General features: G+C 44.0%; 2 protein-coding genes across 2 annotated transcripts in view; one reads left to right on the forward strand and one right to left on the reverse strand.

Moving 5' to 3' along the window:
- zcchc14 (zinc finger, CCHC domain containing 14) overlaps positions 1–17,624 on the forward strand; it is a 45,655-nt gene extending 28,031 nt beyond the window's left edge. Inside the window, exons 3-13 of the mRNA XM_071326242.1 lie at positions 1,133–1,203; positions 1,464–1,535; positions 1,739–1,824; positions 4,232–4,329; positions 4,883–4,919; positions 7,305–7,584; positions 8,040–8,128; positions 10,530–10,654; positions 12,592–12,747; positions 12,853–14,022; positions 14,156–17,624. Of these exons, the coding sequence (XP_071182343.1) occupies positions 1,133–1,203; positions 1,464–1,535; positions 1,739–1,824; positions 4,232–4,329; positions 4,883–4,919; positions 7,305–7,584; positions 8,040–8,128; positions 10,530–10,654; positions 12,592–12,747; positions 12,853–14,022; positions 14,156–14,211 (2,240 nt within the window). The 3' untranslated portion in view covers positions 14,212–17,624. The remainder of the gene's footprint in view (positions 1–1,132; positions 1,204–1,463; positions 1,536–1,738; positions 1,825–4,231; positions 4,330–4,882; positions 4,920–7,304; positions 7,585–8,039; positions 8,129–10,529; positions 10,655–12,591; positions 12,748–12,852; positions 14,023–14,155) is intronic.
- On the reverse strand, positions 17,212–22,559 carry map1lc3b (microtubule-associated protein 1 light chain 3 beta). Its single transcript, XM_071326243.1, has 4 exons — positions 22,274–22,559; positions 20,288–20,343; positions 19,291–19,397; positions 17,212–19,082 (listed from the first exon to the last, which is right to left on the reverse strand). The coding sequence occupies exons 1-4, from the start codon at positions 22,311–22,313 to the stop codon at positions 18,908–18,910; spliced, it is 378 nt and encodes a 125-aa protein (XP_071182344.1). The 5' UTR covers positions 22,314–22,559; the 3' UTR covers positions 17,212–18,907.
- Between the last annotated feature and the right edge of the window lie 1,581 nt (positions 22,560–24,140).

The following is a 24,140-nucleotide window of genomic DNA, read 5'->3' on the forward strand; positions in this document are numbered from 1 at the left end:
ATCACATTCACTTTCCCCACTTGGCTCTTTTACACACGGTGTTCCTACGCTCTTTCACTTACACACTCACACATGCCTGTGCACGCACGCAGGCACCACGTACACACACACGCACACGCAGGCACCACGCACACACACACGCACACGTGTGCGCGCACACACACACACACACACACACACACACACACACACACACACACACACACACACACACACACACACTCACACTCACACTCACACTCACACTCACACTCACACTCACACTCTCACACACACACAAACAGTGAGAGTAATGACGTTTTAGCCTTTAGTAAAGCAGTTTAGACTTACAGTGAGGCCTATAGACTTTCTGCTACTCAGAACACTTCAGATGAGTTCACACTTGCCTGCCGGGGGAGAGGCCCTTTCCTGGCCTGAGACTGAGAGCCAAATCTCTGGGTAAGAACAGTTACATGGGGAGGTTTTTCAAAATATTTCTACATTTCTGATCCCCTCAGATAGGTCACATTCAGCACAGAGCTTCATTCAGCTTGCTAGTGCCTCTCCCAGTGCTAATACACACCGGAGGAAGTGCTGAGTCTGCAGGGTATATTTAACAAACAGGCCTGTGTGTGTGTGTGTGTGTGTTTGTGTGTGTTTGTGTGTGTTTGTGTGTGTGTGTGTTCTCTGAATCCGATACGGAGTTCAGCCAAATGTTTTAAAATGTCACTGGCAGGATCCCTAAAATGTGCCACTAGTCCAGCCATAAATCTAGATCATCCTCCTGTCGCTTTTTCTCTCCATGGCTCTCTTTCTTTCCAACTTGTTTCTCTATCTGTATGTTCTCTCTAGTCTTTTTTGTTCTATCTCGCTGTCCTCCTCTGTTCTCCAGTTTAAAGTGTTTAATGTGTTTAAATAGACACCCGGTGACATCATTCCCTGTGATGTTCTCTATGAATTCAGATATGTCATTTAAGTACATTTGGTGCCAAAAAAACAGTCTCGACAGTAGATCTAACAGGAACTACGTTTTCATCTAGCATGCATGGTAGAAAAATATGAGACACCAAAGCAATGTCTTACTTGATGTTTTTTGTTTGCTGAACGATAATATCAGATAATCCAAATAATATATATATATTATTTTTTTCAGTGAACATAGAGAGGATAGAGCTGAGTGGAGTGACTCACAAAGGGGAGAAACCAAGTGAATATATGCTAGAGGTGGGTATGCACACGCACACACACACACACACACACACACACACACACACACACACACACACACACACACACACACACACACACACACACACACACACACACACACACACACACACACACACACACACACACACACACACACACACACACACACACACACACACACACACACACACAGGAACACACAAGTTCCAGTATGTACTGTATGTTAGTTATTGTATACTATTGCCCTGTCTACTCACTCTCTCCTTATCCCACAGGTCACATGGTCAGACTCCTCTGTTTCCACTGTGAGCAGGACTCACCAGGAGGTGCTGAACTTTCTCTCCCAGGTAAGAAAGTGGCTGAAGCATAGAGGGGACTGAGCGCTTATGTCTCTTATCGACTGTTCTGCTAACTAGCAGCCATCTTTTTTGAGGCTAAGATTTACAGAATTTGAAGTGGGGGAAAAAACTGTTTTTATGTGCACTGTACCCATCTGCCATCTGTTGAATAGTGAGATGAAGGTCAATATCCTATTTTGTGTTTCTCCCAGGTCTCCCAGCTTTTCCCTGACGAAGGTCTAGAGAAGTTTCTGCTTCAGTCCCTTGGCCTTGATCAGGCCCCTGAGCTGGACCCCAGGTAAGGTCCATCAGCATTGTCACTGACCAAGGTAGCCCACCTGAATATGTTCACTTGATAACAGTGGTGCATAGTTAACACTGTATGTGTTGTGATATATAATATTTTCATACTACATATGTATGATAATGAGTAACAACCAAGTAGTTACTGTACTTCATCAACAAGTGCATCGATGATGTCGTCCCCACAGTGACTGTCTGTACATACCCCAACCAGAAGCCATGGATTACAGGCAACATCCGCACTGAGCTAAAGGGTAGAGCTGCCGCTTTCAAGGAACGTGACTCTAACCCGGAAGCTTATAAGAAATTCTGCTATGCCCTCCAACGAACCATCAAACAGGAAAAGCGTCAATACAGGACCAAGATCGAATCGTACTACACCGGCTCCGACGCTCGTCGGATGTGCCAGGGCTTGCAAACTATTACAGACTACTAAGGGAAGCACAGCCGAGAGCTGCCCAGTGACACGAGCCTACCAAACGAGCTAAATTACTTCTATGTTCGCTTCGAGGCAAGTAACACTGAAACATGCATGAGAGCATCAGCTGTTCCGGACGACTCTGTGATCCCGCTCTCCGCAGCCGATGTGAGTAAGACCTTTAAACAGGTCAACATTCACAAGGCCGTAGGACTAGACGGATTACCAGAACATGTACTCCGAGCTTGCATTGACCAACTGGCAAGTGTCTTCACTGACATTTTCAACCTCTCCCTGTCTGAGTCTGTAATACCAGCATGTTTCAAGCAGATCACCATAGTCCCTGTGCCCAAGAACACTAAGGTAACCTGCATAAATGACTACCGACCCGTAGTACTCACGTCTGTAGCCATGAAGTGCTTTGAAAGGCTTGTCATGGTTCACATCAACACCACCACCCACTCCAATTTGCATACCGCCCTTACAGATCCACAGATGATGCAATCTCTATTTCATTCCACACTGCCCTTTCCCACCTGTACACACCTACAGTATGTGAGAATGCTATTCATTGACTACAGCTCAGCGTTCAACACCATAGTGTCCTCAAAGCTTATCACTAAGCTAAGGACTCTGGGACTAAACACCTCCCTCTGCAACTGGATCCTGGACTTCCTGACGGGCCGCCCCCAGGTAGTAAGGGTAGGTAACAACACATCCGCCACGCTGATCCTCAACACGGGGGCCCCTCAGGGGTGCGTGCTCAGTCCCCTCCTGTACTCCCTGTTCACCCATGACTGCACTGCTAGGCACGACTCCAACACCATCATTAAGTTTGCCGATGACATAACAGTGGTAGGCCTGATCACCGACAACAACGAGACAGCCTACAGGGCCGTGTGATGCCAGGACAACAACCACTCCCTCAATGTGATCAAGACAAAGGAGATGATTGTGGACTACAGGAAAAGAAGGACAAAGCACACTCCCATTCTCATCGATGGGGCTGTAGTGGAGCAGGTTAAGATCTTCAAGTTCCTTGGTGTCCACATCACCAACAAACTAACATGGTCAAAGCACACCAAGACAGTTGTGAAGAGGGCACGACAAAACCTATTCCCCATCAGGAGACTGAAAAGATTTGGCATGGGTCCTCAGATCCGCAAAAGGTTCTACAGCTGCACCATCGAAAGCATCCTGACTGGTTGCATCACTGCCTGTAATGGCAACTGCTCGGCCTCAAACCACAAGACACTACAGAGGGTAGTGCGTACGGCCCAGTACATCACTAGGGCCAAACTTCCTGCCATCCAGGACCTCTATACCAGGCGGTGTCAGAGGAAGGCTCTAAAAATTGTCAAAGACTCCAGCCACCCTAGTCATAGACTGTTCTCTCTGCTACCGCATGGCAAGCGGTACCGGAGTGCCAAGTCTAGGTCCAAGATGCTTCTAAACAGCTTCTACCCCCAAGCCATAAGACTCCTGAACATCTTATCAAATGGCTACCTAGACTATTTGCATTGCCCCCCCACCCCCACTTTTACGCTGCTGCTACTCTCTGTTAATATCTATCACTTTAACTCTACCTACATGTACATATTTTCTCAATTACCTCGACTAACCGGTGCCCCCGCACATTGACTCTGTACCGGTACCACCTGTATATAGCCTTTTGTTATTTTACTGCTTCTCTTTAATTATTTGTTACTTTTATGTCTTAGTCTTTTTTTGTGGTATTTTTTAAAACTGCATTGTTGGATAAGGGCTTGTAAGTAAGCATGTCACTGTAAGGTCTACACCTGTTGTATTCGGCGCATGTGACAAATAAAATTTGATTTGATTTGTTTTGAAAACAAACCATGTTGTTTTAATGTTGTTTTTGACCTAGTTCCAGGTGTTACTGTCAAAGACAAGAGATAAGGAGGGAAGGAATCATATCAAGCATGGAATGTAACGTAATCTCATATGTTCGTTCCTTGTACAGGTGCCTGACAGTGCTTCCAGCCCACATTCTCAAACACTACCAAGCCGAACTCTTCTTCAGCACTGCCACCACCGCCCTCTCCCCCCCCTCCACTGCAAGTAAGACTCCTGTCCTAACCCTACTCTGTGTTCATGGGACGTATATGTCCCCCTCTCTGTTTGGCTGAGAGGAGTGGCACTTCATCTCTGGGGTTTGAAGGGTGTTGGGGGGGGGGGGGGGGGGTTTATTTATAGTTCCATCCTAGAGTTTATTTATAGTTCCGGCTCCCCAGGCAGGGCAGTGGCAGTGGGAGAGCCCTGGATGTCTGTCTGACTGTGTCTGGAGCAGCTAGCCTTTCACCCCTTGGCTGATATTGCGAGACCCTTGGGATGCAGTGAAATAAAAATCTATCTTACTCTGCTGTAATGTGGTACCACAGGCCCCAGTAAAGTGCTGAAATATCACACTGCTCTTAAATTAAACTGGAAAAACGGGTGATCCTCAGCTGATATTTCGTTCCTAACTTGTAAAGAGGTCAAGAAGTCAATAAACAATAGACAAGATTCAAAAATGAGTTTTGCGTACTGTATATATCGCCATTCATAGAGTATACTTGTTTAGAGGTTGTTGATTATGTGGCTGACTGATCTATGTTTCTTTCATGTGCTACAGGTCTTGGGTGCTTGTTTCAATACAGAGGAGCCAACAGGTGGGCTCCCCTCTTTAACACTCAATATACACTATATATACAAAAGTATGGAGACACACCTTCAAATTAGTGGATTCGGCTATTTCAGCCACACCCGTTGCTGACAAGTGTGTAAAATTGAGCACACAGCCATGCAATCTCCATAGACAAACATTGTCAATAGAATGGCCATGCTGAAGAGCTCAGTGACTTTCAACATGGCACCATCATAGGATACCACCTTTCCAACAAGTCAATTCGTCAAATGTCTGCCTTGCTAGAGCTGCCCTGGTCAACTGTTAGTGCTGTTATTGTGAAGTGGAAACGTCTAGGAGCAACAACGGCTCAGCCATGAAGTGGTAGGCCACACAAGCTCACAGAACGGGACTGCCGAATGCTGAAGTGCGTAGACACTCGGTGCTGCAACCGAGTATCCTCGGTTGCAGCACTCACTACCTAAGATCACCGTGCGCAATGCCAAGCTTCGGCTGGAATGGTGTAAAGCTCACCACCATTGGACTCTGGAGCAATAGAAATGCGTTTTCTGTAGTGAAAATCACGCTTCACCATATACAGTGGGGCAAAAAAGTATTTAGTCAGCCACCAATTGTGCAAGTTCTCCCACTTAAAAAGATGAGAGAGAACTGTAATTTTCATCATAGGTACACTTCAACTATGACAGACAAAATGAGAAAAGAAAATCCATAAAATCACATTGTAGGATTTTTAATGAATTTATTTGCAAATTATGGTGGAAAATAAGTATTTGGTCAATAACAAAAGTTTATCTCAATACTTTGTTATATACCCTTTGTTGGCAATGACAGAGGTGAAACGTTTTCTGTAAGTCTTCACACACTGTTGCTGGTATTTTGGCCCATTCCTCCATGCAGATCTCCTCTAGAGCAGTGATGTTTTGGGGCTGTTGCTGGGCAACACAGACTTTCAACTCCCTCCAAAGATTTTCTGGGGTTCTTTGGAGGGAGTTGAAAGTCTGTGTTGCCCAGCAACAGCCCCAAAACATCACTGCTCTAGAGGAGATCTGCATGGAGGAATGGGCCAAAATACCAGCAACAGTGTGTGAAGACTTACAGAAAACGTTGGGGTTGAGATGGGGTTGAGATCTGGAGACTAGGCCACTCCAGGACCTTGAAATGCTTCTTACGAAGCAACTCCTTCATTGCCCGGGCGGTGTGTTTGGGATCATTGTCATGCTGAAAGACCCAGCCACGTCTCATCTTCAATGCCCTTGCTGATCGAAGGAGGTTTTCACTCAAAATCTCACGATACATGGCCCCATTCATTCTGTCCTTTACACGGATCAGTCGTCCTGGTCCCTTTGCAGAAAAACAGCCCCAAAGCATGATGTTTCCACCCCCATGCTTCACAGTAGGTATGGTGTTCTTTGGATGCAACTCAGCATTCTTTGTCCTCCAAACACGACGAGTTGAGTTTTTACCAAAAAGTTATATTTTGGTTTCATCTGACCATATGACATTCTCCCAATTTTCTTCTGGATCATCCAAATGCCTCTCATCTTTTTAAGTGGGAGAACTTGCACAATTGGTGGCTGACTAAATACTTTTTTGCCCCACTGTCGTAGTCCGACGGACGAATCTGAGTTTGGCGGATGCCAGGAGAACGCTACTTTCCCCAATGCATAGTGCCAACTGTAAAGTTTGGTGGAGGAGAAATAATGTTCTGGGGCTGTTTTTCATGATTTGGTCTAGGCACCTTAGTGAAAGGAAGGGAAATCTTAACAATACTGCATTCGATGACATTCTAGACGATTCTGTGCTTCCAACTTTGTGGCAACAGCTTGGGGAAGGCCCTTTCCTGTTTCAGCATGACAATACCTCCATGCACAAAGCGAAGTCCATACAGAAGTGGTTTGTCGAGATCAGTGTGGAAGAACTTGACTGGCCTGCACAGAGTCTTGACCTCAACCCCATCGAACACCTTTGGGATGAATTGGAATGCCAACTGCGAGCCAGGCCTAATCGCCCCACATCAGTGCCCGACCTCAATAATGCTCTTGTGGCTGAATGGAAGCAAGTCCTGCAGCAATGTTCCAACATCTAGTGGAAAGCCTTCGCAGAAGAGTGGAGGCTGTTATAGCAGCAAAGGGGGGACCAACTCCATATTAATACCCATGGTTTTGGAATGAGATGTTCGACTAGCAGGTGTCCACATACTTTTGGTAATGTAGTGTACTCTTTCACTCAGTTTGATATAGACTGTTGCTGCCTATCCAAATCTGCAAACTGTATAATTATCTTAATATCTTAATTACATTAATTCCATCCTTTGCAATATGTCTCTTCACTGTCCTTTTTCTGTCATGAACCTTTCCCTATTTTTCCTCCATGTTTCCTATCCTCTTTCACCCCCCCGCCCCTCTCTCAGGGCTTTATGTGGTGTAGCCAGTATCCAGACAGTCATGAGTGTTCACAACTCCATTCAGACTCGCTCTCCTACCCAGCTGCCCCCCCAGGGCACTGTGCCCATCCTTCCCCCCGGTGGGTCGGGGGTAGCAGGGGGGGACAACGCACTCCCTCCCGGCCACCTCCAGAACCCTGGTCCTCCACTGCAGAGCATCCCAGAACAGAACGGCATCCTGGACTGGCTGAGGAAACTCCGCCTGCACAAGTACTACCCAGTGTTCAAGCAGTTGACCATGGAGGAGGTGGGTGGGCTTTGAGGAAGGAGAGAGTCTCTCATTGGTGGGTTTAGGTTACAGTGGATGAGTGGCATTTAAGACACCTATAGAGCTGAAGAGATAAGGATATAACTAAAAGTGGCTTTGTTCTGGCTTGGAAATGGGGTGTATGCAGGGAAAGAGTTCAGATTCAGAAAACGTTTATGTCCTCAAAGAGGGATTCATTTTGCAGCAATCACAATACTGACAAAATTACATATTAAAAAACAACATCAAACAGCAAAGGATATTTAGAAGCAAGTAGTCTGGACAAGTGCAATATCAATGATAACATGTCAGAATGAGGCTACATGTCTGTTATTAGAAAGCCCCAACAATAGACATTAGAATAGATCAAACAACAGTTGCTGTCTTCCCCTAACAATCACATTCTCCCTAGTAGCCCCTATCTGTGCTCTTAAATGTGTTTTTGTCCCCTGCAGTTCCTTGGACTCACAGAGGAGGATCTGAACAAGTATGACCTCACCCAGGGAGCCAAGAAGAAGCTGAAGACGCAGCTGGAACTGCAGAAGTGAGTCTGAACACTGAACCCAGACCCCTTATCAAGCCCTCTGTCCCCCAGCCCCATAAAAGCAGTGACGTGCCCATTCCAACATACTCCTGTGTAGACACAGGTAGTTCAGTGGGTAATGAGATGGATGGATGGGTAGATGGATGGATGGATGGATGGATGGATGGATGGATGGATGGATGGATGGATGGATGGATGGATGGATGGATGGGTGGGTAGATGGATGGATGGATGGATGGGTAGATGGATGCATGGGTGGGTAGATAGATGGATGGGTGGGTAGATGGATGGATGGGTAGATGGATGGGTGGGTAGATGGATGAATGGATGGGTAGATGGATGGGTGGGTAGATGGATGGATGGGTAGATGGATATGTGGGTAGATGGCTGGATGGGTAGATGGATGGATTGGTGGGTAGATGGATGGATGGGTAGATGAATGGGTAGATGGCTGGATGGGTAGATGGATGGATTGGTGGGTAGATGGATGGATGGGTAGATTAATGGGTAGATGGATGGATGGATGGTAGATGGATGGGTAGATGGATGGATGGGTAGATGGATGGATGGATGGATGGGTAGATGGATGCATGGGTAGATGGATGCATGGGTGGATGGATGGGTAGATGGATGGATGGATGGATGGGTAGATGGATGGATGGGTGCGTAGATGGATGGATGGTAGATGGATGGTGGGTAGATGGGTGGATGGGTAGATGGATGGATGGGTAGATGGATGGATGGATGGGTAGATGGATGGATGGGTGGATGGATGGGTAGATGGATGGATGGATGGGTAGATGGATGGATGGGTGGATGGATGGGTAGATGGATGGATGGATGGGTAGATGGATGGGTAGATGGATGGATGGGTAGATGGGTAGATGGATGGATGGGTAGATAAATGGATGGATGGATGGATGGATGGATGGATGGATGGATGGATGGATGGATGGGTAGATGGATGGATGGGTAGATGGATGGATGGGTAGATGGATAGATACTCTATTTACAACTAATGTTTCATACTTTTATCATTTAGATAGTCATACTTCATAGTTTGTGTAGCATTTGTTTATTTTATTAAACATTAACACAGGAGATTTGTCAATGGTGTTTATGTAAGGGACAATCAAGACGAGGTTATGTGTTCTATGGAATATAATGAACGACACGCGATAGCGGAGTGGAACTAACCTTCCATGGAGTTGCATTATTTCCCTGAGAGCCACAAGTTGATAATCCCTTTTATACTAAGGCTTTCAAAGCAGCTCAAACAAAACATGTAAAAATTAACTATGGCCATTGAATTGCAAATATACCGTGCGTTATAAGAAAATAATGCTCTAGAATGCCCTTCAAGCCAGAAATTTGTATTCAACAATCCCTTACAAAAAAATATTGCAGTTTTTAAACTGATGTAAAAGTGCAGTAACTGCAGTCGACTGTGGTATTTTGGACTCAATAATTGCAGAATAACTACAGTGAACTGCAGTTGAACTGCAGTTATACTGCACTGTAACTGTAGTTATGCTGCACTGTAACTGCAGTTACACTGCAAAATTACCATATTAAAAGAAACTGTGTTATTTTGGACGCAGCATACTGCAGTTGTACTGCATTCTAACTGCAATCTTTTTTTGTAAGGGATGTCATGGTATAAAGATTAATCGTAATTTGGTTGTCAATGGTTAACTAGCATTCCGGTGGGGTAGATTGGTTAGTCCAGATAAGTTGTACCTAAAGGGAAGATGGAAAGAATAAACCGGATGGAAAACCCAGTCACCTGTTGTAGCGTAGGAGTGGTACTGAGAGAGAACACTATCACTCAGCGTGTTTCCACAGCTAATATCAGCATGTTTCCATTAGCCAGGTTTAGCCAGGTACGACCATGTGTGTTGGTGACAGGAAGTGGAAAGTTCCTCAGGTGCTTTTCCATAGATCTGTCTATCAGTGAGCTTAATGGGAGCTTATTCGGGATCACTCATTACACTGTCAAGCCTGTTTTTTTTCTCCACCTGGCAATGCAGCTAAATTAACACGATTTTCCCTAGCTATATAATATGGTGAGTTGTCAAAATTGTGTATGTGTCATATGTCCACCTCCGTGTACTGTATTTGTAAGAGTACTGACTCAAAAGTTGTTCAAAAAAATGTCTAGCAATTCTCTGTACCATTCATGGCACTGGTGTTCATCTCAAATAACTATTTCTCACACAACTTGTTGCTGGTGTGTTGGTGAAACAGAGGGTGTTGATGCTGTGCTTTTGTAATCTTGACGGCTAGACTAGAGCACCCTCTAGGGTTTCAATAGTGCTACTGTCTCCAGATCATACTGTGGCTGTCCCCTATGTAGAGATGGCAAAGATGTTTCTGTGATGACTGACTGTGTTCCTATCAGTAGGGAGAAGATGGAGAAGAGGTATATGTTGTCCCAGTTCCCTGTGTCCTGCAGTGGCATCGCTAGGGTTACTCCATCCAGCCACATAGGCCCAGTGGCACACGTCTACTCAAGTAGCAACACAGGTACAGTATGCAACTCATCTGACAGGTTATAATTTCAATACAAGTAAACTTGACATTTGGAATAAAGGTTACACAAAGACATGATCGGTACTCTGTTGGCATGTAGACTACACATTTATTAACATAGGCAATCCCTCAACATGTGCACCAGAGGAGGATGGTGGGGGGAGCTATAGGAGGATGGTCCCATTTTAATGGCTGAAATGGGATAAACAGAACGGAGTCAAATGTGTGGTTTCCATATGTTTGATGTGTTTGATACTGTTCTGTTCCATTTATTCCATTCCAGCCATTACAATGATCCGTCCTTCTATAGCTCTTCCCACCAGCCTCCTCTGACGTACACCTTCTCAGCATGACCCTACAGTTGAAGTCGGAAGTTTTCATACACCTTTGCCAAATACATTTTAAACTCAGTTTTTCACAATTCCTGACATTTAATCCTAGTAAAAAAATTGTCTGTCTTAGGTCAGTTAGGATCACCACTTTATTTTAAGAATGTGAAATGTCAGAATAATAGTAGAGAGAATGATTTATTTCAGCTTTTATTTCTTTCATCACATTCGTAGTGGATCAGAAGTTTACATACACTCAATTAGTATCTGGTAGCATTGCCTTTAAATTGTTTAACTTGGGTCAAACGTTTCGGGTAGCCTTCTACAAGTTTCCCACAATAAGTTGGGTGAATTTTGGCCCATTCCTCCTGACAGAGCTGGTGTAACTGAGTCAGGTTTGTAGGCCTCCTTGCTTGCACACACTTTTTCAGTTCTTCCCACAAATTTTCTATGGGATTGAGGTCAGGGCTTTGTGATGGCCACTCCAATACCTTAACTTTGTCATACCGCTCAGGAAGGAGATGCGATCTGTCTCCTAGAGATGAACGTACTTTGGTGTGAAAAGTGCAAATCAATCCCAGAAGAACAGCAAAGGATCTTGTGAAGATGCTGGAGGAAACAGGTACAAAAGTATCTATATCCACAGTAAAACGAGTCCTATATCGACATAACCTGAAAGGCCGCTCAGCAAGGAAGAAGCCACTGCTCCAAAACCGTCATAAAAAAGCCAGACTATGGTTTGCAACTGCACATGGGGACAAAGATGATACTTTTTGGAGAAATGTCCTCTGGTCTGATGAAAAAAAATAGGACTGTTTGGCCATAATGACCATCGTTATGTTTGGAGGAAAAAGGGGGAGGCAAGCCGAAGAACGCCATCCCAACGGTGAAGCACGGGGGTGGCAGCATCATGTTGTGGAGGTGCTTTGCTGCAGGAGGGACTGGTGCACTTCACAAAATAGATGGCATCATGAGGAATGATAATTATGTGGATATATTGAAGCAACATCTCAAGACATCAGTCAGGAAGTTAAAGCTTGGTCGCAAATGGGTCTTCCAAATGGACAATGACCCCAAGCATACTTCCAAAGTTGTGGCAAAATGGCTTAAGGACAACAAAGTCAAGGTATTGGAGCGGCCTGACCTCAATCCTATAGAAAATTTGTGGGCAGAACTGAAAAAGCATGTGCGAGCAAGGAGGCCTACAAACCTGACTCAGTTAAACCAGCTCTGTCAGGATGAATGGGCCAAATTTCACCCAACTTATTGTGGGAAGCTTGTGGAAGGCTACCCAAAACATTTGACTCAAGTTAAAACAATTTAAAGGCAATGGTACCAAATACTAATTTAGTGTATGTAAACTTCTGACCCACCGGAAATGTGATGAAAGAAATAAAAGCTGAAATCATTCTCTCTACTATTATTCTGACATTTCACATTCTTAAAATGAAGTGGTGATCCTAACTGACCTAAGACAGGGAATTTTTACTAGGATTAAATGTCAGGAATTGTGAAAAACTGAGTTTAAATGTATTTGGCTAAGGTGTATGTAAACTTCAACTGTACACCTTCAGCTTCATTGATCACAGTTTCTTTGTTTAGAGCTGTGTGTGGAGGTAGAGACGGGCGTGCACCCTCTCACCCGGGACAGCAGCTCCTCTTCAGGGTATTCCAGCGCCCCCTCCAGCCCCATGACCCCTCACTCTCTGTCTTTGTCCCGGGAAGGGGTCTTCAACAGGGCCAAGGAGCCACACAGACGTGAGTCTATCTCCCTCAGCAGTTATCATGCTAACTGAAATGGCCTTCAATAAGTTGGTATATCACTGATAACATTTTGTTCTGTGTCATCCTGTCCCTATCCAGGGATGGAGTCAGGACTAGAACTAGGAGAGAAGGACAGGACTTACGTTCTCCTAAACCCCACCGTTACAACAGGGCCTAGTCGGCCCACTGCTCAGGTTCTGCCCGTGCAGAATGACCCTACTCCCTGCCCCTCCCACATGAGCCTCCCTCCTCCCTCCCGAAGCCTACAGTCACCAGGACGCATCCTGGGTTCCCCCTGTAAGCCCCGGCTACCTCCCTTCTGCCCTGATGAGCGGGCCAAGCCCCTTGGTTCAGGTGTGGCTGTTGGGGTGCGACTGGAGAGAGTGTTCCCTGCCCTGAGTGTGGACAGTATGGGGTCCCCTCCCCTTCGCCAGGACTCTGCTGGGCCCCGGGGGCCCTCTGGGGTCACTGTGCTGCGCCCCCCTCCAGTCTTGATGGTGGACACCAGCTCCGCCCTCACCACAACCTCCAACACCCTTCACCACGCCTCACATCCCCCTCTACACCTGCTGGTGTCCCCCTCTCTACGGCATACTGGACACTACCCATACCCCTCCTCTTCTGCCTCCTCCTCCTCTTCCTCCTCATCTCCTGCCTCCAAGTTAGCTTTTCCGTCTGTGGGTGGCGTTCACATGGGAACTGCGAGCAGTGTTCCCATGGCAGCGGTGCCAGGCAACACCTACTGTGTGAACAGTAGCACCGCTGTCCAACCCAGCTCCAGTCCCACCTCCACGGAGACCAGCATCTACGCTGTCACTTCTGGCTCCACCCCTAACTCCTCTGTCTGCGTCTGCAGCTCTTGTGGCTGCAGTGGGAACTGTGGCTCCTACGGGGCCCTCCCGGCCAGCTACGCAGGGTACTTCCAGCACCCCTTCTCAGGGACGTCAGTGTTCCCCCTGGGGCCCCTGCTTCACCTCAGTCCCCTGCTGGCTGGGAGCAGCACTGCCACCCCCTTCCCCTACCCCTTGGTGGCACCGCCCCTCTACAACAGCAGCGTGTCTCACAGCCACGACACCCAGGGGCAGCAGGGGCTTGTCCTGCCCCCCATGCAGGGCTTCCTGGGGGCCGGTGCCAACGTGCACAAGCCTCATGGGGGGGTGGGGAACGGAGGGCATAGGAAGCCAGGGAGCTTGTCCTGCTACAACTGTGGGGTCACCGGCCATCGTGCACAGGAATGCAAGCAGCCACCCATGGACGCTGCTCAGCAAGGTATAAAGTAGAAACCTTACAGCTACTAAAATAGATATTGTAATTCCATGATTACATATACATATGTTTAATATCTACAGAAACCTCTTGGGGAACTTGATATATTTAGCACCATTGGTATTTTGTTTTGCAGGCACGTTCCGGCTGAAGTATGCTCCCAAATCAGACAGCCAGGACTCTGGGGACTAAGAACAAGGAACTCCTGTGACCTGTGACCCCTGTGCACATCAGCACCTTATGCTCCTCCTGGTGGAGGAGTCCCTTTCATTTAGGTAACTCTTTGACTCTTTGAACACACTTTGATGATTGGTGAATGAATGGTGGCCTGAGGCCACTTAACTCGACTGATGAAAGTCAAAGCATGGAGTCGGTTTGGAAGGAGCTATTAACCCCAGTCCATCTGTAACATATGATTTTGATCATACCAAATAAAAGAGATGGTCAGGTCTAAACCCTGAGGCCGAGGGTATACAGTATTTTCGAATGGGAAATAATTTAGCTGTACAAAACCCACAGTTGAAAATATGATGCAATACGCCTCACACTACTTGGTACACACCTCAGCCTCACTCAGTCAATCGGTCAAACTCCACAGACCTATACCTTTCATAACAACTCATGCGGTATGCAAAGATGTCCTTTTAAGTCGCTCTGGAGATGAGTTGGGTGTATCTGAGAGGATGCTGATGTGTGAATGTAAAGACGTACAGTATAATATGACTGCCAAATAATGCACATTGACTGACTGACTACCAAATCCTTCTCCTCTGGGACAGAGCAGGTCTGTGAGAAACACAGAGGAAGAGAAACGAGTGCTTTATTCTACACATCATTCGCTGTGGGTACTTTGCCCTATACAGTGCAGGTATTAATGGTGAAAGAAATGGTGCGAGCATTCTTAGTTTAGATTTTAAGATGTGCCATTGACATTTGTGTTGTTTAATCGTTTAGAAGTTGGAGCAGTCTAATATTATAATGATTGTCGAAATGTGTGTAGGTTTTAGTTGTATGTATAAGGTTATGTATGTTTGATTTTATAATAGTTGGATTTGATGTGATGAGGTTGTGCTATGTAAGAGGATCCTTTTTGAAAAAGATTTGATATTGAATGTCAGTGAATGTGTCCTTGAGTTGCCATAATGGTGTGGCATGTGAAAGCACTTTTATGAGACCGGCTGGTCCCAGTCCATTGGATGTGAGTGTGACATGAGGACCGTAGTCCTCAAGGATGGAGAAGTTATTATAGTTTTTTTATGTTGCACTGGAATGTTCCTAGCCAGGTCTGGAGGACACAATTCAGTCATAAGGGACATTTCATTGAAAATGATGTTTATGTACCAATAAACACTTGCACCGATTGCTTCAAATTGGTCATTAAAGGGCAACTGCACTTCCTATTTTGGCGTCATTTTAGATTTGACTCATTAAGAAATGCTCGGGCCATGACTGAATTCAAACTGAGTTGGTTTTGGGGTGTGGTTTGATGTGGGTGTCTTTTGTGTGTGTTCGCAGGTGGGACGAGTTAGCCAAATTATTTAGCCAATTTGCTTCAGCCAGCTTGTCCGGGACCTCTGCAAAGTTGATTTGACTTTAGATAGCCTATCTTCTGGGCTAGTTAGGGACCTTCAATAAATGACACAATATAAATTAGACAATATTTTCATGTTGCAGAACTTTTCGTTTTCATTAAATGCTTTCAATATTTGCATATGAATTTCTACAATTTATAGTTGGTTTGATGTTTTAAGTAATTGAAATGTGGAGCTATTGGAATTTTTACATATTGTCCCTTGTATATTGTGTAATATACAGATGGTCCATAACTAGCCCCATAGGGATATCCAAAGTCAACCCAAATTTACCACAGGCATTACGATTGTGTTGCGTGCAGCTCCACTCTGAATTTATGATTACTTGTGTGCTGTCAGCTGTGGGCACATGGGCAGGATTGAAACAAACCCAACCTTCATTTACATTGTGATGCAGTCACGACCACAACACTTACAAAACTCTGTTTTAGACAAGACTGACTTTATGACCAAAATGATCCTATTTACACTTCGTAGTCAATTTTGACAGTATAATAAATGTTTCTGACTCATTTTGATGCCACATAGGCTGTTTCTAAATGAGAAGTTGTTTTTTAGGGGCCGTTGCTCTTTAAGACTTTGACTAAATCAGGATCCTTTGGTTGAAACAGGAAACAGATTTACAGTAGTTCTATTCTGCTGGGTGTGATCTGGTCTGAGGACCGAAGATCAAGGAATTGTAGGGCACAATCAAGGATTGTATCTGACTATCTGTAGAGTATTGCATGCTAGGGAATGTTGTATTTTGTATAAAAAGTGTCAAAGCTTTGTGGTCAAACCTTTTTACCACATCTGTACTGTCTAGTTCTCATGGGAGTAATAGAGCTTACAGTGAGAACATTACTGTAACAGTACGCCACATACAGAACTAGCATGGACCACGGTCACAGAATAGACATGATTATTTCTCTGGTGGTGCATTTGTTTTTACATTGTGCCTAATGAATACACCCTGGTTCATGCTGCAAACATTGTGTAAACCAACCGTTTTCATTATATCATTCAAATGAAAAAGAGTGATATGATTGACCACTGGAAATCATGTTGGAAATCATGTTTGTGCACTAAGCTGTTTATCCTGGGTTCCTTAGCAACCCTGCATGGTACAATCATTTACTAAAGAAAATGTATGGCCATAATAAAATGACACCATATTTTTGATTCTGGAACTGGTTCACCTTACTTGGTTCCAATGAGGTTGTTGTCAAACATACATGACATCCCCCTGTCCAAAATACAAATCTAATTAGCTGGTATTATTTGAATGTAACATAGCTATCTTCTTAGTCAATAGCTATGCATGTTGCTTGATCTCAAGTCAACATTTTGTGCATTTAAAAGGAGTTTTAAAACATTTGGTATTATTTTGAAGCAGATTTGAGCTTGAAGGGCATATCACTTGTTCATTTTTATGTACAATTTTTGTATTGTATGGTGTAGTGTCTTTAAGAAATGTTTGTTTTATATACTGCATCAAAAACATTGTAAAAGACATTAAAATGTTTTCGGTTTCCATCCTTTCATGGCAACATTTGTATGTTTCTCACTGATCAGTATTTTATCTAATTCAAACGTCAGGATAGGAGTTCTAGATGGGGAATACCTTTACATAGTCTGTTTTATTCATAAAATACCAACAAATACAATAAAAGGCTGTGTAATATTGCTGTGAATATGAAGAATGAGAGCGGCAAACAGCAGAGCATGCAGAGGAACGTTGGGCTGATAAAACGGCATCATTCCTCTGTTATTAAACCCTCAATCAAACTGATCATAGAATCATTCGTATTCATTACACACACGTATAGCATATGGACATTTGTACAAGGAAGTAACATCACATTAAATAAAAACAGAAGATTATCTGCCAAAAATTCTAAGATAAAAAGGCATCTAACAGTTCCAACAGTTGAGAGGACAGCGAGAAGGAAAAGCACAACAGTCAGCATACATTATAAAAGGCATAAATAACACTCTATTAAACAAATTGAATATTCCAAAAGCGTGATGCCACCCTGGGATGAGTACTGTTCAGAACCCTAGGGCAGGTCTAGGAGGGGGACGGATGGACAGTTGGTTGGTGGTCAGACCCGGCCGTGATGCCCGCCCAGTCCAAAACAGCCACCAACCCCACACCCTACTTCTGACATCAGCATTATCCCACATCAGTGACCCTTTCACACGCGTGCAATTCGATCATCATGCTGTACATGGAGGCAAATTTCTTATTACAATCATCATAGCAGGTTTTCGGTAGCATTTTTTTCCTTTTTAACCAGGAGTCCCTAACATCTCTTCTACGTGGAGATGTTTACAACAAAGCGCGGGAAGAAAAAAATAAATATATTTTTTAAAAGGACCCTCATTTTTTTTTTTTTTTTTAAAGGAGCCAAGTAAAATAATTTCTGAACCCACAACCCTTATCAAGTAGCTCAACAGAGCAACACGGGGGGGGGCTGCTAAACTGAACGCACATTAACATGTTAGCCTTAAAAACTTGTATTAATACAATGAAGCCTATAGTTGGCCTAGAATATTCAACCAAGTTGCTAAAGGAAAGACTAAAGAGGAAAAAGAACCACTCATTTTGTCACAGAGGTTGAGACTATTGGCGTGAGCCACCAATTATAGGAGACTTTTAACACGATGAAACATGTTCTTGTGGAAGTAGTATGTCCCATGTCTGTCAAACTGGATTCAACGCTTTAACTAAACGGTTAGAAAATTCCTCAACAGCTGTTGTGATTGAAGCTTCATCCAAAATACTGAGCTCATTCAAGTTTAGCAAACATAACAAATGGAAAATAAAATATGGAGATCTCTTTATAACTGAACTCAACCATGATGGACTCAAGCAGGGATTTAAGCTGTAAATTGTTTGAGTCGAACTCAACCTGAACTGGCAATCATCTCTGCTATACTAATCCATTCTATACACCAAACATCCCAAAGATAACTATTGAATCTCTTTTCCTAAACACATGGCTGGATGAACGGGAAGAGGTTTCGAGTAATGGATGTACGGGGAGAGGTTTTGAGTAATGGATGACGGGGGAGAGGTTTTGAGTAATGGGTAGTGGGCAGTATGAGAAGGTGCAGGACATGGCTTTTAATATCTATAAGGGGCCCTTAAGGGCATGGGAGAAGAGGTCTGTCTGGTTCCTATTGTCTTGGCTAAGGTTGTAAGCAAGTGTTCGAGGGAAGGCAAGGGGGATCGGTCTGTATTTAGGAACAAAGGATCAGGGAGGGAGGAGGTGGTATCATTGTCCGAGCTATGGTGTGGTGGTGGCAGGCTGTTACTGGGGGGTCACGGTTCCGAAGGTCTCCTGCGAGGCGTACACCATGTAGAGGAAGCCATCATCGTCCTTCTCGCGATCGTACACCTCAGCGATGGCTGCCGACACGGAGACCATGCTGTGGCCGTTCACCAGCAGGAAGAAGGCCTGGTTGGAGTTCAGCTGGAGGCGCCTCCTAGTGGGGGCAAACATACAGACAGCGAGTTTAGCACATCTTATCCTCACATAGACAAGAGAGTAGATATTGTATCTGTGTATCAGATCCTCACATGTATTTTAAATGATTTGTAAGATCAACTAAGTGAATTTGCTTTGGTGATTAAATGACTGATAAAGTGATGTCAGTAAATACAGAGAAGAGAGGATGATGGAACATCCTGTACCTGATGATTTTGATCAGCTCACTCATATTGACATGGTCAGGAACCAGGAACTTGGTTTTATCCAGGATGGGCAGCTGCTTCTCTCCCTTGTATCTCTCGATGATGACCTGAAAGGGAGCAGAGGAAACGTCTTATTATAGAGCTCCCTGGACCCAAGCTACACCCTGCTTGGAGGAGTCACATCACAAAGACACAGCTAGTGTTAGTCACAGGGGGAGGGGATAATACCAAGACACAGCTAGTGTTAGTCACAGGGGGAGGGGATAATACCAAGACACAGCTAGTGTTAGTCACAGGGGGAGGGGATAATACCAAGACACAGCTAGTGTTAGTCACAGGGGGAGGGGATAATACCAAGACACAGCTAGTGTTAGTCACAGGGGGAGGGGATAATACCAAGACACAGCTAGTGTTAGTCACAGGGGGAGGGGATAATACCAAGACACAGCTAGTGTTAGTCACAGGGGGAGGGGATAATACCAAGACACAGCTAGTGTTAGTCACAGGGGGAGGGGATAGTACCAAGACACAGCTAGTGTTAGTCACGGGGAGGGGCATTACTCAGCACTTTGTGACCCTGGAGAGACAAAGGAAAGGCTCAGGAAGCGGTCATGTAGTGTAACTGAGGCTCTGTTAGGCTCTCAGTGTGTGTGTGTGTGTGTGTGTGTGTGTGTGTGTGTGTGTGTGTGTGTGTGTGTGTGTGTGTGTGTGTGTGTGTGTGTGTGTGTGTGTGTGTACATCTGGGTGGAGTAGGGGAGAGAGGCAGCAGATGGAAGGTTAGAGCGATATTCAATCTGCTATGTGGTCTGCTTGGGTCCTGATACATGGCTAACACAGAGAAGGTTCCACACCCTTCTACCTATTCCGCATGAGCATAACCGCTAGGGAGGATACCCTCGGTGTGTTGAGGGAAGCAAGGGTGGGTGGGTCTGTATTGAGGAATATTTTCTGTTCATGTATACATTAGGATTGTTGTGGCAATAGATGTAATACTAACTGGGATCTTGTTGGGGTGCTGCTCTCGAATCAGTCTCACATCATCTACTCTCTGCTCTGTGGACACAAGGAAGAACAGGTGAGATGACAAATCAATTGGAAAATATATGGTAGCCTGTTATCTTAAACCTCCTATGTTTACACAATACAATCTGTGCAGCAAACCACCAGGTGCTGAATAAACTCAGACCCTAAACGAAACAGCAAGTGAACATTATCGGCACTAATCCAGCCCACCTGAACTTTGCACCTCCATGACCATTTGTAACAAGTCCAAAACTACTGTTTCCATGGCACCAGATAAGGCCTTGGGCCCCTTTGTTACCACTCAAACCCTGGTCTGGGTTAGTTCTGACAGACTGACAGAAGAAACAACAATAACACAAATGCCTGGAAGGATGAACTGCCTGATCCCAACTACTCCAGTAAAATGTTCTTATTGTGGCCTTTCTATACAGAAATACACTAGAGAAACAGGTGCCTACAGGACTGATAGCTCACTTTTCTCTTATGTAAATCAGTTTAACAGGTTGAAAGCCAGAGCAGTTAGAAAAACAAGGAAGCTCTGGCTACCTCTGGGCTACAGTCAGTGGACCAATATGTTGCTCAACACTTGGAAAGAAATATAACAGAAGGGAAATGAAAAGCTTGTTAACGCCATCTCTATTTTCACAAACCCTGTTAAAAAAAGTTATTAGGAAAGTGGACACATTTCACGTCTGTAGCCTCAGCGCATAGATCAAGCCTACTCATGACTTCATAGCCACATACTTTGATATAGCTGGTCAAATCTACACACTATGTAATGGTAAGTTAACGTTTTAGATTTAACTTATGTATAACTACAATAATATAATAACCAATGCAATAACTACATCCCCTGTTGTAACTACTGCAGTGTAAACTAGTAGCATGTTACAGCAACATTGTAACTGGTAAGATGTTTATGTTCTTTGAGTTTGGGACACTGCACGTGTTCAGTCAGCGCTCTCATTCTCACGTGGTGATATTGCGCAATTTTTTGGGAAAGGTTGAAGACTGACGTTTGGTCTGAATTGTTTTGAAGAAATTTGCCATGACATCAGATACTTTACTGTGACGACAAATTGGCCAACTTCAAATTCAAAGAGCTAGGAAAGCTTCGGAGCCAATGCAGACTCACCCAGGAAATGGTAACTAACCGATATTTTGGTTACATGGCTTTTATCGCCAAAGAGCTAACTGTCGCGAAGTAAACAAGGGGCCTCATCTCAGACGAACAAATTTATCGGATATAAAAGCCTATTTGCGGAAAGCGAAGTTAACAGTCCAAATATGAATTGTCGTTATCTAGGTCTAGGCCTACATGATAAAGTCACAGAGGTTACAGACATTTGTTTTTGTCCCTTTCCCCTAGGCCTTCCTTTCACCTACGCAATACGTCCCATCCCCCAATCATGCAGCGCACTTTCCTGCTTTTCGAGAAGAGTAATATCGGCTACTTGTTGTTTTTTAACATCTCGGTCACAAACAAGCTGAGCACACGACAATATATTTAACGTTTCGCTGCCACACGCTTACATTTTACAGAGACATACATTATATGCTACAGCATACAAACTAAACACAACAACACCATATTTGCAATCCGTCTGTTCGGGTTGCATAACATGAGCCAGATCCATTAGCCTATACAAATACAGCTACCACCTTTAATTATCACGAATTTGTCGCTGTGAAAAGCCAAGTGGAGGCCTATATTTTATAATAGATCAAATAAAGTATCTCCCATTTGTACTTAGACTGTTTATTGCCTTTGGCTTCTGATCGAAGTTGAGCTGATTAACTATTCAGACACTAGGCCTACTAGGGGAAATTGGAAAACCATCTGTTCTCCAAATAAAGGCTGATACTGAAATAAGAAGCCACTACATTTGATAAAATCGAAATAATATACACAATTAGACAACTTCAATGTTAAAACTTGCTTTACTAATAGGCTACATACCAAATGTCCTCCTTTGTTTGAACGTCTTCTCTGAAGGCATATTTCACGCAGGTCAAACCGTTTTGTAAACGAGGCAAAATATCCCTGTATGAATTGAAAATATATTTAAATGTAGGTGATATAAATTTTGGGGCGATCAAAGCCCAGTTTTTTGTAATAATAAGAAGTTATTTGAGTCCTTTGATGTTGTGCTATTCCTTCTTTGCTGATTGCTGCGGAGTCTATAGCGAAACAAAACAGTCAGCTGATATTTGACGTCACACACAGAGAGAGCGAGCGAGAGAGAGAGAGAGGCTCTGTATTTGCCGTTGGCTGCCCCACCACCACAGAAAGCACTGAGCGATCAGCCTAGCTCAGTGCATTCTGTGGTGGTGGGCCAGCATAGCTCAGTGCTTTCTGTGGTGGTGGGGCAGCCAGCGGAGACACATATTTCCCTCAGATTACACAAACCCACAAAGAATTTGAAAACAAATCCAATTTTGATAAACTCCCATATCTACTGGGTGAAATACCACAGTGTGCAATCAAAGCAGCAAGCTGTGTGACCTGTTGCTACAAGAAAAGGGCAACCAGTGAAGAACAAACACCATTGGAAATAAACTATATTTATTTTCCCTTTTGTAACTATTTTCACATCATTACAACACTTTCTATAGACATCATATGACATTTGAAATGTCTTTATTCTTTTGGAATTTTGTAAGTGTAATGTTAACTGTATATTTTTATTGTTTATTTCACTTTTGTTTATTTATTTCACTTGCTTTGGCAATGTAAACATATGTTTATATGTTGTGTGAGATTTAAGCTACAGGTTGCATACAGAACAACCCTACCAGCCCTTGCACACCTTAGGTGCTGGAACTGGATAGATATAAACAATATGGCAAAAACGTATTAGAGGCCCTAGGAGGTAGGATGTAGGGTTTATTTCTGGACGTGGACTATATTCAAATACTCCACCATTCTCCCTGAAGTATGAATTTGCTCAGAGACCCCCACATCTTCTGCCATTTTCTTACAGCAGTCCATTCCATTAAATCCAGCAGGGGGAGTGAATGAGCTGGATAGAGCAGGTTTAATAGTAGAGGACCAATACCACAACCTGAATGGTATTAGTGGCAATAAGGTCTATGCTGTCAGAAAAGACAGAAATAAAACGGATAACAAGGATCCCTTTTTCCAGTCCGCAATCTCAAACCCTTCTTCCTGTGCAGTTTACAATTGTTCTTGCAGAGCCCCACCTTTCTAGCAAAAAAAAATATATGCATGTTTTGCATGTTATTTCGGCATTAATACGTAGGGGTTGGTAATGTTCTCTAGTTGCGTGATTGGCTCAGTGTTCTGTCACTCATGGGGACACTACGTCACCGCCAAATCTAAGGGTAGAGCTAGCTGCCATAGAGTTACATTAGAAGTGCCCATCCAAGAAGGCTCAAGGTCATTGGCCACAGATAAAATTATGTCAAATCACATTAAATCTACAGCAGCTTTGATTGGACTGATCATGTCAACATCATACTTTCAAAATCTTAGCTAGCAAGCAACAGTCATTATCATGAATGAAGTCGACAAAATCTACTGGCTAATCCTTTTTAATCCTTGTCATATGAAGAGAAATAATGAAGAGAAATTATAGATAAAATGTATCAGTGCTCATCGGCCATTGGACATAAACATTACACAAGTTGGAAATCACAAATTCAACAATGACTGGGTTGGAATGACTCATTGGCTAACAGCAAGCATTGCAAAGCAATCACTAGCCTGCTATTCAGATTTTGTGTGGTCCCAAGTCTAGGTCTCTTTTCCAAGCTTAAAAGGATAAACATTGGCCATGGTGTCAATCCAGCATGATTTCTGCCGT

Source organism: Salvelinus alpinus, chromosome 9 (assembly GCF_045679555.1).
Source record: "Salvelinus alpinus chromosome 9, SLU_Salpinus.1, whole genome shotgun sequence".
In the NCBI taxonomy this organism is placed as follows: Eukaryota; Metazoa; Chordata; class Actinopteri; order Salmoniformes; family Salmonidae; genus Salvelinus; species Salvelinus alpinus.

What these genes read in the sequence shown, in the direction of transcription:
- map1lc3b (XM_071326243.1), bottom strand. Translation starts at nt 22,313, where the DNA reads ATGCCTTCAGAGAAGACGTTCAAACAAAGGAGGACATTTG. An exon ending in CAAACAAAGGAGGACATTTG is followed by an intron (nt 20,344 to 22,273) that starts GTATGTAGCCTA and finishes TTGTGTCCACAG; the next exon opens with AGCAGAGAGTAGATGATGTG. An exon ending in AGCACCCCAACAAGATCCCA is followed by an intron (nt 19,398 to 20,287) that starts GTTAGTATTACA and finishes GCTCCCTTTCAG; the next exon opens with GTCATCATCGAGAGATACAA.